At 47.0% G+C, this 16,872-nt stretch overlaps 1 protein-coding gene across 2 annotated transcripts in view; it reads right to left on the bottom strand.

Moving 5' to 3' along the window:
- LOC138300865 (RNA exonuclease 1 homolog) overlaps positions 1–16,872 on the bottom strand; it is a 1,124,016-nt gene that overhangs the window by 176,306 nt on the left and 930,838 nt on the right. For both annotated transcript variants that reach the window (XM_069240707.1, XM_069240715.1), the window contains exon 13: positions 3,669–3,784. In XM_069240707.1, coding sequence (XP_069096808.1) covers positions 3,669–3,784 — 116 coding nt within the window. The remainder of the gene's footprint in view (positions 1–3,668; positions 3,785–16,872) is intronic.

The raw sequence follows: 16,872 nt of genomic DNA, 5'->3' as shown, positions 1-16,872 counted from the left end.
TGGGGTTCCAGGAGATCCATATGGGCTGCAGCATTTCTTTTTCTACCCATAGGGAGCTCAGACAAACCTTTACACAGGACTGCCACTACAGCCTGAGTGAAATAATCGCACACCTTATTTCACAGCCATTTTCACTGCACTTAAGTAACTTATAATTCACCTATATGTCTAACCTTCATTTAATGAAGGCTAGGTGCAAAGTTACTAAGTGTGAGGGCACCCTTGCACTAGCAAAGATGCCCCCACATAGTGCAGGGCCATTTCCCTGCACTTTGTGAGTGCGAGGACACCATCACACGCGTGCACTACATATAGGTCAATACCTATATGTAGCTTCACAATGTTAACTCCGAATATAGCTATGTAACATGTCTAAAATCTTGGAATTGTCCGCCCCATTCCAAATCTAGTACTGGGGAGCCAATTCCATGCATCCTGGTGGCTCCACCATGGACCCCCAGTACTGCCAAACCAGCTCTCCGAGGCATGCACTGCAGCTACAGCTGCTGCCACCTCACAGACAGGGTTCTGCCCTCCTGGGGGCTGAGCAGCCCAGTCTCAGGAAGGCAGAACAAAGCATTTCCTCTGAGAGCAGGGTGTTACACCCTCTCCCTTTTTAAATGGGTGTTACAGGCTGGAGAGGGGTAGCCTCCCCAGCCTCTGGAAATGCTTTGAAGGGCACAGATGGTGCCCTCATTGCATAAAGCAGTCTACACCGGTTCAGGGACCCCTTCTCCCCTGCTCTGGCAGGAAACCAGACAAAGTAAAGGGGAGTGACCTCTCCCCTGTCCGTCACCACCCCAGGGGTGGTGCCCAGAGCTCCTCCAGTGTGTCCCAGACTTCAGCCATCTTGCTTTGCAAGGTATGGGGGCACTCTGGAGGCCTCTGAGTGGCCAGTGCCAGCAGGTGAAGACAGAGACCCCTCCCGATAGGTCCATACCTAATAAGGTAGCCAATCCCCCTCTCATGGCTATTTAGGGTCTCTCCTGTGGGTTCTCTTCAGATTCTGCTTGCAAGTTTCCTTCAGGAATCCTCTGCAACAACTTCAGACTCTTCTGACCTCGGATCAACCGCAGCCTGCTCCAAGAAACGCTGTAACTGCAACAAAGTGTCTACAAGAGACACTTTTCTTTAGCAACCTAAGCTCCAAGTCAGCAACTGCAACAGTTTCCACGGTCTGCACGCTCTGGGGACGCCCTATCTTCATCATGCACCAGAAGAACTGAAGAAATCTCCTGTGGAGTGACTAATTCACTCCCCTGCTCCAAGCAGGCACCTTCCAAGGTGACGACCAGTACCCTGGGACTCCTCTCACGGCGACGAGTGTGCTCCTAGGGACACAGAGGGCGAACATCATCGAAAGACTGTCCTGAGGTCCTGCTGATGCAATTTGGAGGAGGTAAGACCTTGCCTTCCGCGAGAACGACGGTACCCCTGTGTATTGTGTCTTCTTCGCCTCCTGAGGCCTCTGTGCACTCTTTGCAAAATTCCTTCGTACACAGCCTGGCCCAGCTCCCCAGCACTCCACCCTGCGACGCTCAACTCGATGAGTTGTTCACTGGCGGCGTGGGACCTTCTTTTGTTGTGCTGCATCAACCGTGTTTTGCACCTCCTTTGAACCCAGATCCTGCGGCTTCTGGGGGTGCTAGCTGGCATCCTGAGGGCTCTCTAAAGTACTGAGAGCCCCCTCTTCCTCCTCACAGAGTTGAGGCCCCCAGACCCCTCCTGGGTCCATCCAGCACCATTTTGTTGAAAAACGCACTTTTGTCGTAGCCAAGGCTTGTTGGCGCTTTCCAATATGAAATCTCGTTTGCATCACGCAGGAACCCGCTGGCATCTTCCTAGGGTGCATTTCTGCAGTCTTCGACTAACCAGGGACTCTTCCTTTGCACCCTCTTCTGGGTTGGCAGGGGCTCCGGTCCTTCCTGGAACTTCTTTCGACTTCTGGACTTGGTCCCCTTCCTTTGCAGGTCTTCAGGTCCAATAATCCAGCAGTTCTTTGCATCTTGGTTGGCTGCTCCAAAATCCCAAAAACGAGGTGTAGTGTGTTTTAAGGAAACTTGCAGTACTTTACTCCTGCTGTTCTGGGCTCTGGGGTGGGGTAATTTACTTAGCTTTACTGTATTCTTACTCTCCCATCGTTTCTGCACACACTACACTTGTCTAGGGGGAATTTGTGATTCACATTCCACTTCTTTAATATATAGTTTGTGTTGCCCCAGACCTATTTTCTCCCATTGCATTCTATAGGATTTCCTACTGTTTGCATTGTTATATTACTATTTACTTCTCTAATTTTGGTGTCTAGTGTATATATTGTGTGTAATACTTACCTCCAGAAGGAGTATTGTCTCTAAGATATTTTTGGTAATGTGTCACCCAAATAAATACCTTTATTTTTGGTAACACTGAGTATTGTCTTTACTTGTGTATAAGTACTGTGTAACTATAAGTGGTATTGCATGAGCTTTGCAGGTCTCCTAGTTCAGCCTAAGCTGCTCTGCTATAGCTACCTCTATCAGCCTAACTGCTAGAACACTACTACATTTCAATAATAAGGGAAACTGGACCTGGTATAAGTGGAAGTACCCAAGGTACCTACTACAAACCAGGCCAGCCTCCTAAAATTATTGCTTGGATTCGGCAGTCAGGAGGACAGTCATTTCGCACGTTCTGTGTTGCAGGATTTCTTGGTGTGACCGGTCAGGCACCCACCTCTGAGTGCTGTACTGCTTTGGGATTCGAGTCATAAGGTGAGGAATCCTCAGATAGTTGTATCCATCAGAAGACCAAGTTACTTACCTTCAGTAACGCCTTTTCTGGTGGATAACGTAGCTAACTGTGGATTCCTCACAGTCCCACCCGCCTCCCCGTTGCCTGTCTGGTCATACCAAGACTTCTTTTGCTAGATAGGTATATACGTTTTTGGTGTTTTTATATACATAAATATTGTGTTTATATTCCATTTGTATTGGTATATGTATGTATATATATATATGTTGTTTTTGTGGGGTCGGTTTTCACCTGTTCGCCTCAAAGACACGTAAAAAATGGTGAAACTGACGCCAGCACGTCGGCGAGGACCTCTTATTGCCACGGTGACATCAGATGGAGTTGCGTGCGGAGCTGTGCAATTGTGATGTCCTTGTCGACGTGAAGAGCTGGGAAGAAAGTGTCCGAATACTGGCGCATTGGGAGAATTCATAAGGTGAGGAATCCACAGGTAGTTGTATCCATCAGAAGAAGAACAAATTACTAAAATGTCTAACACTCAACAAAAGTAATCAGACACGAAGCAGGCAGTGAGTTGCATGGTTGAATATTAATACAAAAAACATGTAAAAAGAGAACGATTCATAGATTTCATTGTTCTTGGTGAGAAAGAGAAATGAAACTAAGCTGTCTGTAAGGGGCGAGAAAACTGATTATTAAATAAGATGGCACTTGCGCAGAATGGCAGACGCTGACCATGTCAACCTAAGCAAGCACTGGAATTTATTGCACCATACATAGAATTAATGTCCACATGCGATGAACCATTTCACATTATTCCTAAAGTAAATGTTAAAATAGCATTTACAAAAATAATATGGGATCAAAGATGTTGAACCAAGTGTGTATTTGACTGTCACCAGTGCATTAACAGACATACATGAGAATCCACATACCTGGTGTTATAATCTATCACTTCATTATGTGGTTTAACAAAGGTATCGTAAATAACCTGCAGGGTAGAATCTACCACCGTTACTCTTGTAAGGTTCAGGCCTTGAGATGTATAGCACTAGGAGAAAAAAGAAACTAGTTTAGACATCACTTTTGACAATTTAGAAACTGAGCAATTAAGAATAGGTTTATTCTTATATAAGGTATTTTATCTGCCTAGTAAATCATTACCTTTTCATGAACGGTTTGGGTACAAAAGAGACTACTTGCATATCTTTTTAGTTTTTGTCATAGCTGTCTTCATTAAAATCAAACAGAATATCTATGCCGTGGGCGAAACCACAAAAATAATTACTTCAATGATAAAAACAATTTCAAACAAATGAAACATTCATAGTAACATTTATTGCTGTTTCTGTTTACCTCCTGGTGATTAGGGGGAAAACACAATGAAAAAACTAATGTATTCTGTATTCACCAGACGATTCCTAGGTAAAACAAAAACACTTGCAAAGAGTTTTCCTCATTTCCCAGTTCTATCTATTGATCTACTGTTTTCTTGTTCTGATATATTTCCAAGGTTTCCCCTTGGTCTATGGCCTGTAAAAGACTTTTTGTAAAGCGCCTGTGTCTCTCAGTTAAGTAGTGAGTCTAAAAAACAAGAAACAATTATAATAGGACAAATCAGCTACTAACATTATTGAAAAGCAATTTAAATTATTTCCTAGAAAAAAATCCCCTAACAGAAAATCATTTAAACAGGCAGCCGCCTCCTCTTTTTTACAGCATTTTTTATGCCAAAACAAGAAAACAAAAACACCCAAAGTGTAAAAACAGTAATGTCATGAGCATGGTCAAGCAGTAATACACGTAGCAGTAGTAATACACGGCAATAAAACCATTGAGACATCATCAGCAATCTACAATGTGTCAACTGGAACCGCAATTAGAGTGACGACACCAGAGGGAGGCAACTGACCACATCGTGGCCCAGAAGTGGGGCTGCCATGTGCATCAGGAGACGCAAACATCCGCGCCTGAAGACAGTCGCGTAGAGGTTGCCAAATGACCTTTGGGCAGGATGCCAGTAGCTGTAATGCGGCATATAATTCACTGGTGGTGTCACAGTATGCGAGGTCTTGCAATCAAGCATCAGTATTCGGACAGACACCACTGCGCCCCAGTGGAGGGCAATCTGGCACTTGGCAAGCAACAGAGCCATGACTAAGAAGCACTGGTGGATTTGGGGAGTGGTTTAACATAGCTCAGCAAACCCATGAGGGGGTCAGGAGCAAGTTCCTGGGACACCACCGAGTAGATACACCCCTCAGCCCCCTAATATGCCAGTATGCTAAGGCATGTCCAAGTCAGATGGATGAAGTCCGCAAAGTCTGCCCCGCACTTAGGACTTTAATATGATTGTGTGGGGTCAAATTTGGCAAGGGCACGTGGACTGGTATATGCGTGATGTAAAAACTTAAAGTGCAACAGTTTGTGGTGAAAGTTGTTAGATACCAGCCTGGGTTGGCTGCAACACTATCTTCAAACTATATCCTGGAGAGGGTGACAAATAGCCCTCTCTCAGGTCACTCTAAATTTTTCCAGGCCACTAGGTCTAAGCTGCATCGAGGAGCGAGTCAGGAAATAAACTGCGAGCTGCCAGGGGGGGTGATGACCAAAGACAATGAGGGAAAGGTCTCAGGTTCTGCTGGAAATGTAGACAGTGGATCAGAGGGTGCTATAGAGTCTATGTAAAATAAATCTCTCCATGTTGGAAATCTTGCGCCTTTCAACAATCTCTGTCACCAGGTGGATTTTACAGCCTGCAAACAAGTCGCCGATCGTATGCAGTTGCAGAAAGAGGAGGGCACGCTGAGTCAGCTTTTCACATGTTTGCTGGAGCTATGGAATACCGGGAAGGGAGATGTGAGGTGAATTAAGGGAATCGAAGCCAAAATATCGACTAAGCCTGGCCCAGGCCCAGCAAGTGGTGGGGAGGGTCTGTATTTTGGAGGGGTTCCTGGGGACACCCTGCAGCAGGAGGACAGAAAGTGACATTACAAAAGACTGAAATTGCTCTGGTTTAAGATACTGAAACTTGCCATTAGGGTGAGACCAGTGTAAGGCAAACTGTGCCTGAGCCACTAAATAATACAAAAAAATGTCCGGAACCTGAAACCCCCTCACTCAAAAGTAAGTGTCAAAGTCGACCAGCGCACACGAGGACGCCGACCGGCCCAGACCAAGCGTGAAGTAGGCTACGAGTCGTGTCAAAAAACAATTAATGAGAGCAATAGGAATACTGATGAACAGATATGAAAAACTAGGGAGAACCTCCATCTTGATTAGAACTACACGATCCGCAAGAGGTAGGGGTAAGGTGATCCATCTATCAATTTGAGAAGCAAGCTTATCAATTGAGGGCCATAATTGCGCTGCATTACTTCAGGGCCCCCCTCTGTGAAGATAGATACCAAGATATTTAGTCAAGTCATCCTTTCATAATAAAAGGTAAGCGAGAGAGCAAGGCGTGTTGGCATCGGTTAGGGGGAAAAGCTCAGACTGGACTTACAGTCACCTGATGCAGTGACCAGCAGTGAAAAGGTGCATGTACCTTTTCATGTAGGATGCAATGGCAGGCCCGCAGGCATAGTTTGCATGGGCTCCCAAGGGTGGCATAATATATGCTGCAGCCCATATGGGGACCCTGGTGTACTAATGCCCTAGGTACCTAAGTACCATATACTAGGGACTTACATAAGGACTTATAGGGGTACACCAGTGTGCCAACTGTTGGATGTAAAGGGTACCAAAGCAACCAAATTTAAAAGGAGAGCGCACAACTGGTTTCCTGGTTAGCAGTATCCCAGTGGAAATATTCTAAACACAATGATAAACAGGTAAAATGTGGGGGCAACCATGTGAAAACAGTGAGTTTCCTACAAACAGAAAAATCACATACAATCTTTGTATAGGAGCATATAGAGATACATCATCATGAATTCAATGTACGTAAGGGGATACATAATCAGGTACCTTTGTAATTACAGGCAGATGAGGTAGAAGGTAGTTACTATTGAATAGGGACATCGGAGGCAGCAAGAGGCATAGTGTGTTTAAACAGTGGTACACACTAGCACCCTAAGTAGGTGATAGAGAAGGGTGTCCACAGTTCGCATTTGGCACAGTCTGGTAGAATTAGTCTGTATCCGAAAGATCTTGCGATGCTAGGTAGTCTCTGAGGGGCTGCCAAATGTCACTGGGCCTGGAGGATGTAGGTTGGAGAGATGCATAGACCTCACTGGTAGTATCACAGTGTATTACACTACGAATCTATGCAGATGAAGGGTAGCATTTGCTGGTCCAGTGCAAGGTAATCTCACGATTGGCCAATAGAAGTGATATTGCAGCAAATCTACAGACCCCGGGGCATTTTGGCCACATAGCCCGGACAAGCCATTAGTGGGTTGGGCTGTGATGTTAGTCTCGGTCATTGTGGATAACTGTGTGAATATGTCCCACCAGAACGCACTAATAGGGCTGTAGTTTTAGGTAATCTGTGAAAAGTCCGCACCTGGAGTCCCACAGTTTGTGCAGAAAGGCTCGAGAAGGATCTAACCCAGCCACTGCCTTTGATGTGAGGTTAGTCTGAGGAAATTTTAGTGTAACAATTTGTTTGTGGTTAGGGGATATCAATTGGGTCTGTGTGCAATACATTTTTTATATTTTATCTGACAGTTGCTGGCCCAAATCGAGATCACACTTCTCCCTAGGCCCACTGTCACTGGTCGGTAACAATGCGATCAAGGTGTGATATAGTTTGGACAATAAATGGTTACCCTCAAGGTCAGCAATCACCATTGTCAGAGGGGGAGAAGTCGTCTGGGGCCAGGGGATTAGGGGGGGGACCCGCAGAGCACTGTGTAAGTGTCTCAGGGCAAAGTGATCCAGAAATGTGGCATCTGCAAATCTATTATCTCTGTGGGAGACAGCATGTTCCTCCGGGAAGAGATCTCCGAAGGTATGAAGTTTGTGGCATGAGAGGGTGCGTTGTACCAATTTATCCTGTGTGGAAGGCAGCCATTGATACTCTGAAAGCGGCATATCTGTAGAATAGAGAAGGGCACCCCCGAGCAACCGAAGTAGCCACCGCCACGCCCCTAGCAGGTGATGGAGAGGGGTTGTATGTCAGTGGGTCAAACAGGAGACCCTGTGGAAGGATAGAAGCTAGGGGACTGGGGTCTGCCTGTTCTTGCTCCGGTATAGCGCAAGGAAGATGGACATCAGGGTGGAACTAGTGACATGAATATTGACATTGGGGGGGCTAAAAAGTATAGCTGAAAATGTGGGACTTCAAATCTGCCCCTGCCATAGGGTAGCACCAATGCGTTCCAACTCACCCTGGGCCTGCAATTCGCCCAGATCAACCGGAGAAGTAAGGATTTAATGGTAGAAAACACAGCATTAGTGAAGGGGATCGGTATGTGTGAGAAAAGGCCTCTTTTTGACATGGTTAGTCCCCCAATTTTTGCCCGATGTATGATGAAGCCTAGAAATTGTAGTGCCTGCTAATCAGGTTCCCTAGCGCTTTCCCTAAAACTGTTGTGATGCATTTGCACAACTGGATACACCTTTAGCTACCACTATAAGTCCCTAGTAAAAGGTACTTAGCTAACCAGGGCGTAGAGTACTAAGGGTAGGCCCCTGAGGGCAGCAGCACTAATTGTGCCTTCCTCTAGGGCCATGCGTGCAGATACCCCCAGCACTGCCCTTGCAGCCTTGGTGTCCTGGTACAAGCCTAAAACACAAACTTGACATGGCACATTGCCTGTGTGCCCAGTCCACCATACACTATGGATGAAATACCCCTCTGATAGGCCTTCCAGCCCTAAGGCAGAGTGCACGATATTACATGTGAAGGTATAGCTGCATAAGCAATATGCCCCCACTGTGTCCTTGCCTAACCTAGGAAATAGTGAGTGAACAGAACAGCCATTTTAATGCATGTGCTGGACACTGGTCAATATGAGTTTCCCATCTAAATAATGGCCACTCTGAACCCTGGGTTGTTTGGTATCTAACAACTCAGAATGATAAATCCTAACTGGTACAAGTATTTAATTTATGTGTAAATGTACCCTAGGGTCACCTTAGAGGTCCCCCCTGCAAAAGCTAACTACATTGGCATTGTTGCTGACTGGTTCTATCCAGCCTGTCACCTCCAGACACCCAATCTACAAACCTTGGGGGAGAGATCAGTTTTCTTGGCTTGTGGAACAAAGCCCTTTCTGGATGGAGGTGCCAACGCCCCTCCCTTAGGAATGTGCACTGCCCAGGCGGCGAGCTTCAAAGGGCTAACCGCCTTTGAAACTCAACCCCCAGGCCTGCTGCTAGCAACAGATGGTAACCCTGTGCAAACTTCTACTTTTGGCAGGAAAAACAGCAGGAAACTCAAAGTGTAGACGGAGTGGCCCCACCTGGCATGCACCACCCCTAAGGTGTTGCCTGCGAGGTGGGCATTCTATTTTCTTTTCCTCCATCTTGGATGTAAGAAAAATAGCCAATCAGGGATACGGAACTGATCCCTCCCACATGACATGAAGTGAGGGTGTAGCCACCCAAAGGTAGGTGACCCATTGGTCACTACCAGGTTCCCCCTAAAATGCCACTAAATACAATATTTAGTGGGCATCCCTAAAACAGGTAATCAGATTTGATGGACAAACGAAGATCAGCATCAAGAAGATCCAAGGTATGAGAACTGTGGACCTGCTGCAACAAAGAAAAGGCACCAAACCATGCCTGCTGCACACACAGGACCCGACAATCGCTGCTGAGGAGCTGCTGGACAACTGGAAAAACTCCAGAGGACCTCCATGCTTTGAAAATCACCATAGAACTCCATCCAGAGTGGAGGTACCACTCTACAACAGCATGAAACCAGAAAGCCAGTCAGAGTCACTTTCCTGACCAGCTGCTAACTTCCGATCCAGGAGTTGCACCTGGGTTCAACGAGACACCGAAGACCGTGAGGACATACCCTACAAGTGTGCCAAATTTGGTGGCACTGCGCCCTCCAGTGGTCAAACCGTACAAATACCCTAGGTATTAGTCAGCTAACGTCGGACACCAAAAAAAACAACCCGTCCGGGGCTGAAAAATGACCAGGAGGAAGCCCCAGTAGAGGGACTTCAGGAACACCCCGGATATCCCGCCAGAGTAGCCCTGTTGTCCTGCAAACAACCCTTGGACCACCTTACCTCCTGCTCCAAAGGGCATCCTTGCACACAGCTCCTGGCCCACCAATTCGCTCTGTGCCCAGCCGCCCTGATCCCTGCACGCACCGAAGATCCTGCTGTGCCCTAAGGACCCCCCTCCCACCCATTGCAACCACGACACTCCAAGGGGACGCCAAGGAACGAACTTTAAAGTTACCTGTGCAGGGCTTTTCCAAGTGGTCCCCGCAGTGGCCCTGCACCAGCTCCAGAGACCTTTCATCGCTGCTCCCACCGGACCCAAGACTTCTCCAGCTGGCACAGTGTGCCCACAGATGACCTCGACCAACCTGCAAAAGAAGAACTTGGTAAAGCAACTTTACGTTTTTATATGTATTTTTAAAGGTGATCTTCCATTGATTCATATGGTGCATAATTACACACAAAAATTATTTTATTGAACTTAAAAAATTAATATCTCAAAAAGTACTTAACCAATTTTGATAATCTTGGTCTTATATAGGACATACAAATCTGAAATATTTTTATAAATTGGTCCCAAGTTATTCCTTTGAGTGTGTGAGCTGCAAGATTGATGCTGTGAGTACAACAAATGCTTCACACTTCTCCAAGATTGGCCTAACTGCTCGACCAAGCTACCTTAAAAATTAGAGCATTAGGTGATTTGGTTTTTACTCCTGTAATCCAACGTGTGGTTGCCTGGACCCCCCTGCACAGTATGCCTAGTTTTGCACACTATATAGAGGACCAGCCTCCTACAGTATGTTTTAGAAAAGGTACAGGAATCGGGGGAGGATCACTATCTTAATGATGGCTATGCGACCCCCCCAGAGATAGCAGGAATCAACAGCATCACTCAATTTGCAAGGGAAGAAGGTCCGTTGTGGGGCCAATATTCAAACAAATTATCTGTTCCTTGTCACTATGGAGCCAAATACCTAGATAGCGAATGGGACCTGGATTAGACTGGAAAGGGGAAGAGCAAGGGAACAGTCTTGTGGAGTCTGTAATGGGGAATATTTCCATCTTACCCCAGTTAATACAAAAGCCTGAAATCTTGCTGAATCTGGTGATTTCTTGTATAAGAGGGCACATACATTTTCCTCAGGATGCCAAACAGAGCAGAATCTCATCTCTGTATAAAGAGAGAAGTGGGCCCGTGCAATATTGCAATCCACGGTAGAGCTGCTTCTCTTGGAGGTCTAAGGCCAGTGGGTCTATGGCCACAAAAAAAAAATGGGTGAGAGGGGGCAGCCCTGCCTGGTCCCTCTTGACAAGGTGAAGGAATCCGTGATGGAGCCATTGGCGCGAATACGTGCCTGCGGTTGTGTGTATTGAAGTTGAATCAGGGATACAAAACCATGGGGGAGGACCAATTTACGCAGTGTGGCAAGCAGAAAGGGCCATTTAAGTGACTCAAACGCCTTCTCAGCATCGAGAAGGGTGACCAACTCAGACTAATCAGTGGAGATACTAGAGTACCACAAAGATGGTGCGCAAGTTGTGAGAGGTGGAAGGCCGCGGTATGAAGATCGTTTGTAGCGAGGAGATGATTTGGTCCAGTACTAACAACCAGTGTTTTGGTGTCAAAATTAATCAGCCAATGTTCAAAATTAATCAGCCAATGTTCAATACGACAGTGGAGAGGGTCCTTACCAGGCTTTCGGAGGAGCATAATGATGGCCTCACACAAGGAGGGAGAAAGATAGCCTGTCTCCAGAGATTCCACATATACCTTGAGAAGTTGTGGGGCAAGTATCTGTTTATACATTTTATAGAAGGAACCCGTGAGGCTTTCAGGGTCAGTGGCCCTCGAACCCCGAAGTTCGTCAATCGCTTGAATGATCTCTTCGCGATAAATTGATGCATTAAGAAAATGTTGTTAGAGGCACGAGAGCCAGACCATGACAATCTCTGAAAGGTAGTCAGCAACAGTTTCTTCCTCAAGAGACCCATGCACACTATATAGTGTGCCAGATTTATCACTATAACAGAGCAATTCCTGTAGGATCTCCTTATTATTTGCGATTCTAACACGGGCGCCGTCCAGCTCTGGTTATGGGAACTATCACGAGGGGGAAGTATAAGACGGGCCAGGGTGCGGCCTGGTCTCTCACCCTCTTCATACTGCTGAGCTTTAGTGTACTTACCAAGAAACAGAACCTTGCATTCAGCGGTCTCCCTGAACTCTTCTAAAAGTGTGAGACATTGTGCTAATTGTCGGCCTCTGAGCGAGAGAGTCAGGATCGTTGATAGTCTGCAATGTGGTTTGAAGATGAGTAAGTGAGTTCCGGATATCACGAAAAACCCCGGAGTGTTTGGAAATGACAACACCACTAATATAAACTTTAAAAGCTTCCCACAGTACTGCCTGCATGGACACCGAACCCTTATTTAATTCAAAATAATCTGTGAGAGAAGTGCAGAGTTCAGTGCAGAATACTGCATCTACCAGGGCCGAGCATGGAAAGCGCCAATAATGCTCATGCCCCCGCTGTATGGTATCCAAACAACTAAACATATAGGGGAGTGGTCCGAAAGGGTGCCTGGAAGGTGGTTGATCGTCCCCAGCCAAGGCCTGGTAGACATCGAAAGGAACCAATAGTCAATGCAAGACAAGGTGTCATGTGGAGCAGAGTAGAATGTGTATCCTGGGGTAGTGCCACACAAGAGGTGCAAGACATCCTGCAAGGCATAAGTATCACTGAGAGAACGAAGAGCTTGCAAAGAGTGTGGTTTGGTGTGAGGGGTCCGGGATGTGGAGTCAACTTATGGGTCCAGCAGGAGATTAAAGTCCCCACCCATTATTACATGCGTGGCGCCTGCATGGTCCAGCAGGGACCCTATAGTGTGAGAAAAGTCAGGGTCATCTGTGTTAGGAGCATATACGTTCAAGAAGAGGAGTGCCTGACCAGCGAGTGTTCCCAACACTGCTATGTACAACCATTAGCGTCCTTATACTGTGTCACAGAAATGGTAGGGTTTTATGTATCAGTATGCATACTCTACGGGAGTTTATACTGTAGTTCGAGTAGTATCTATGTGGGCCCCAGAGAGCAGCAAAGTGTGGGGACCCATTAGAGGGCAGATGGGTCTCCTGAAGCAAAGCAATGCTCACCGCTTGGTAGACAAGATATTGAAGGGCCAGTTTGCCCTTGCATGAGTTATTAATGCCTCTGATTTTCCAGGACATCAACTTAAGTTTTATCATGGGTTCATGATCCCTATGTGTCTGCATCTGGGGAAGTAAAATGGATATGTACCTGATGCGTAGCAAAGTCAGTCAAGTTCAGTAAGACCGAATGGCAGTGATTATACAAAAACAGAGCCATATTAAATCTAAACATCCCTTTCCCCCACCTACACCGGACCGGTAGATGCCCAGTAAATCCCAAAGTGAACTGAAAACAGCAACTGAATAAAAGTGATCATAACACAAAAATCAAATATCAAGAGGCGATACATGCCAGGGGTAAGGTTATTACAGCTGTGGAAGGGAAAACATATTAGTCAATGAGGCCTACAGCCTAAAATGCATAATGAACTTTAGCTACCGTGCATGTGATCAGTCAGTTACAGAGGCAGAGGCCTGTTCAATGGCAGCGAGAGACTCCGCCACGCATCTCTCCCACAGATGGAGCAGTGCTGCGTTTTCACCTCCTCCACAGCAGCTGTTTAGGGGTCAGCAGTGCAGCTTCACAGCCATGCGGCCACATTGGTTGCTGGCGTGGCCAAACCACCTGGGGTCCATTCCATTCCTCGACTGTGAATGGGCGTTTGCATTTGAGTTCCAAGCGTTTGTGCCAAGGACATCCAGGGTTCTGTGGGGGCAATAAGGAATTTGTAAATATCAGAGTATGCGACTGTCAGTTGAGCGGGTAATCAGCCATTTTACAGATCAGGTCAAAGGGCAGCACACATGAGGGCAGATGTGGGGCTGTTGTAGCCTGTGCCTCCGGGCCATATATTGCCAGTAAACATTGTAGGGGAGGCCATAATGAGTTTTAGTTTGCGGGAAATCCATGATGCCCTCCATGTCAGAGACATCTCCCAGCCTTTTACGTCTTGCAGACTGCCAAGTGACAAAGGAGGTGCCTTGGGCTGCTGGGGAAAACTCTGGGTTGCCTATGAAGGGAGTCAGGGGTGAAATGCGGGAAGATAGTTTATGACAGGTCTGGACCATGTCTCAAATACCCATGGTGGCTTGTAGGACTGGCGCGATCTGGACACCAGGTGGCCGATGAGGCTTAGGTAGCCATGGTACTTTCCAAATGTGGATGCCCTCCACTGTCTGGTTGATGAAGCACCAATGCTACTCTGTGCGGTGTCTGGTCCGTTCCACCATATACCTCAGTTGAGTGGCCTGGTAGTATTTCAAGTAAGGAACGCCCAAGCCCACCCTCCTCCAGGGCCAGGTAGGTGTGGCTTTTTTGCAATCCATGCCTTTTTGCCACTCCAGAGAAAATCATCAATCAGTTGCTGCACTTTAGTAAGAGTGGAAGGAGGGGATTGCAGTGTTAAGGTTTGCATGATAGAGCAGTTTTGGGAGTAGTGTCATCTTAACTTCAGCTAATCGACCCAGTCACGAAAGCATGTGCCTATTCTCCAGGACGACAATTCTGACTTGGCCACTTGCAAAAGCCTCATGCAGTTGCTGTCAGTCATGCGTCCCAGCGTTGAAAGCATTTGGAGACCCAGATAAGTTACTCCCTGGGGTGTCCAAGTAAAAGGGAAGCAGTGCTCCGGGAGGGGCCTGGTCCGCCTTAGGTAGAGTGAGTTTGACAATATTGGATTTTGCATAATTGATATTAAATCCTGAGGCACCCTCAAACCTCTCTGATTTCTCCATGAGTGGGGGGAGGGAGGCAGGAGGGTCCATCAATGGAATCATCACGTCATCAGCATAGAGTGCAAGCTTGTGCTCCCTGCCCCCATCCGCACGCCCTTAATGCTGTTGTTGAGGTACACCTGCTTTGTGAAAGGCTACATATAGAGTGCAAATAATAAATGGGACAGAGGGCATCCCTGCCGAGTTCCCCTTTGGGTAGCATCCCCCCCACAACTATCTACAGAATCTTGATCCAAGGCCCATTTTAGTGAGAACCAGTTGAAGATATGGTCAGTGTACTCTGACACACACCTTTTCAGCATCGACAGAGGAGAGCCTCGGGCGTGTGGTACCAACGGGACTTGTCGATGAGGTGACAAGGCAGAGTCTTTGCCCAGCTTGGAGATGACTATAATGGTTGCCTGTTGCATGGTGTGTATAAGTGTGACGGCTGCACAAAAGGAGTTTTAGAGTCTAGTTAAGATGAAAGCTACAGCAGTGGCAAAGATCTTATAAAAGTCTGCCCTGTAGCCGTCGGGCCTGGTGCTTTACTGGTGGTAAGTTTTTGTTTCGCCTGCAGCACCTCCTCAGTGTGGATGTCTTTCTCTAGGGCAGAGGACTCAGAATCAGAAAGGCAGTTCAGTGGCAGCTGTGCAAGATAGAATTCTGGGTGACTGAGTTCTAAGTGCTCGGTGGTGTATAGTGTGGTGTAGAAGTGTTCAAACGCCTGCGCTATATATTCATCTTGGACTAAGCGGCAGCCCTGGCAATTATCTACTTCAGTTACTCGATGTCAGAGGATTTGTTTCTGGAGCCTGTGTGCTCATAAGCGCCCCACTTTGTTGTCTCCAGCGCAATATTTCTGCTTTAAACGCAGGAGAGCATATTCAGCTTTGCCTGTGTCCAGGGCTTTGAGTTGTTTGCGCGTAATTGTTACCTGCCTCCTGACTCTAAAGGTGCCTGTGCGTTTGTGCTCTTCCTCCAACTCCTTGACCTCAGTCTCAAATTGAGCCCTCTTATCACTCGAATCCCTGTTCAGACGGACCACTCTTGCAATGAAGTGACCAAGGAGCATCTCCATCAGTGTATCCCAAAGTAAGACAACTGGGACCTCCAGGATGTCAGTCTGTAAGAAATCTGTGTTGGCGGAAGATAGTTCCGAAAGGAAGGTGCAGGAAGGTATGATTTAGGTGCCAGGAGTGAAGTTGAGCTGAGGATTCCAGCAAGCTACAGGTGATTGAGATGGGTGAGTGGTCCGAGAGTGAGGCCACCCCAGTGTATTTTGGGGAAGTATTTGTGTTCAGGTGATGTGAAAGGAGAAAATAGTTGCTCCAAGTGTAGGATTGATGAACTGCGGAGAAGAATGTGCAACTCGTCAAGTGGGTGGCGTTGACGCCAAACATCCAATAAGCTAGCCTCTGCCACCCATTGGTGAAATGCTGTGGAATGTGCACACGCTTGGACCGACCTTTCCATAGACCTGTCTATTGATGCATCTGGGACCAGATTAAAGTCACCCCAATCATGTCTCTGTCCGGGGTGATCAGTACTTGCCCCACTGTCTCCTCCAGGAATGCCTTGTGGTGATTGTTAGGGGCGTATACGTTTGCAAGCATAAATGTATAATCTTGTATGGCAATGTGCAGGGAGAGTGCCCTGCCAATAATTTCCAAAGCAAGATGGAGGATTTCTCAAGGAGGTGGTCACCTCAGCTCTGGTCACCCTAGGGGTGGACCTGGCTGAGGGGGTGGTGACTCCTTGTTTTTCTCATTATCCCTCCGGACTTGACGCCAAAAAGTGGGGGCTTGTCCAGGAGGTGGGCATCTCTACTACCTGGAGTGCCCTGGGGCATTGTAACACCAGGCTTGAGCCTTTGATCATTTTTCAATAAATCCCACACTGGCATCAGTGTGCACTTATTGTGCTGAGAAGTTTGATACCAAACTTCCCAGCATTCAGTGTAGCCATTATCGTTCTGTGAAGTTCGTAATGACAAACTCCCAGGCCATTTACTCAGTATGGCTAACCTGCACTTACAATTTCTAAGAATTGACTTAGACACTGCAGGGGCATAGTGCTAATGCAACTATGCCCTCACCTGTGGTATAGTGCACCTTGCCCTAGGGTTGTAAGGCCTGTTGG

This window comes from Pleurodeles waltl, chromosome 1_2 (assembly GCF_031143425.1).
Source record: "Pleurodeles waltl isolate 20211129_DDA chromosome 1_2, aPleWal1.hap1.20221129, whole genome shotgun sequence".
NCBI lineage: Eukaryota > Metazoa > Chordata > Amphibia > Caudata > Salamandridae > Pleurodeles > Pleurodeles waltl.
Note: the sequence above shows the minus strand (reverse complement) of the source record. Positions and strands in the feature narration are given on the sequence as shown.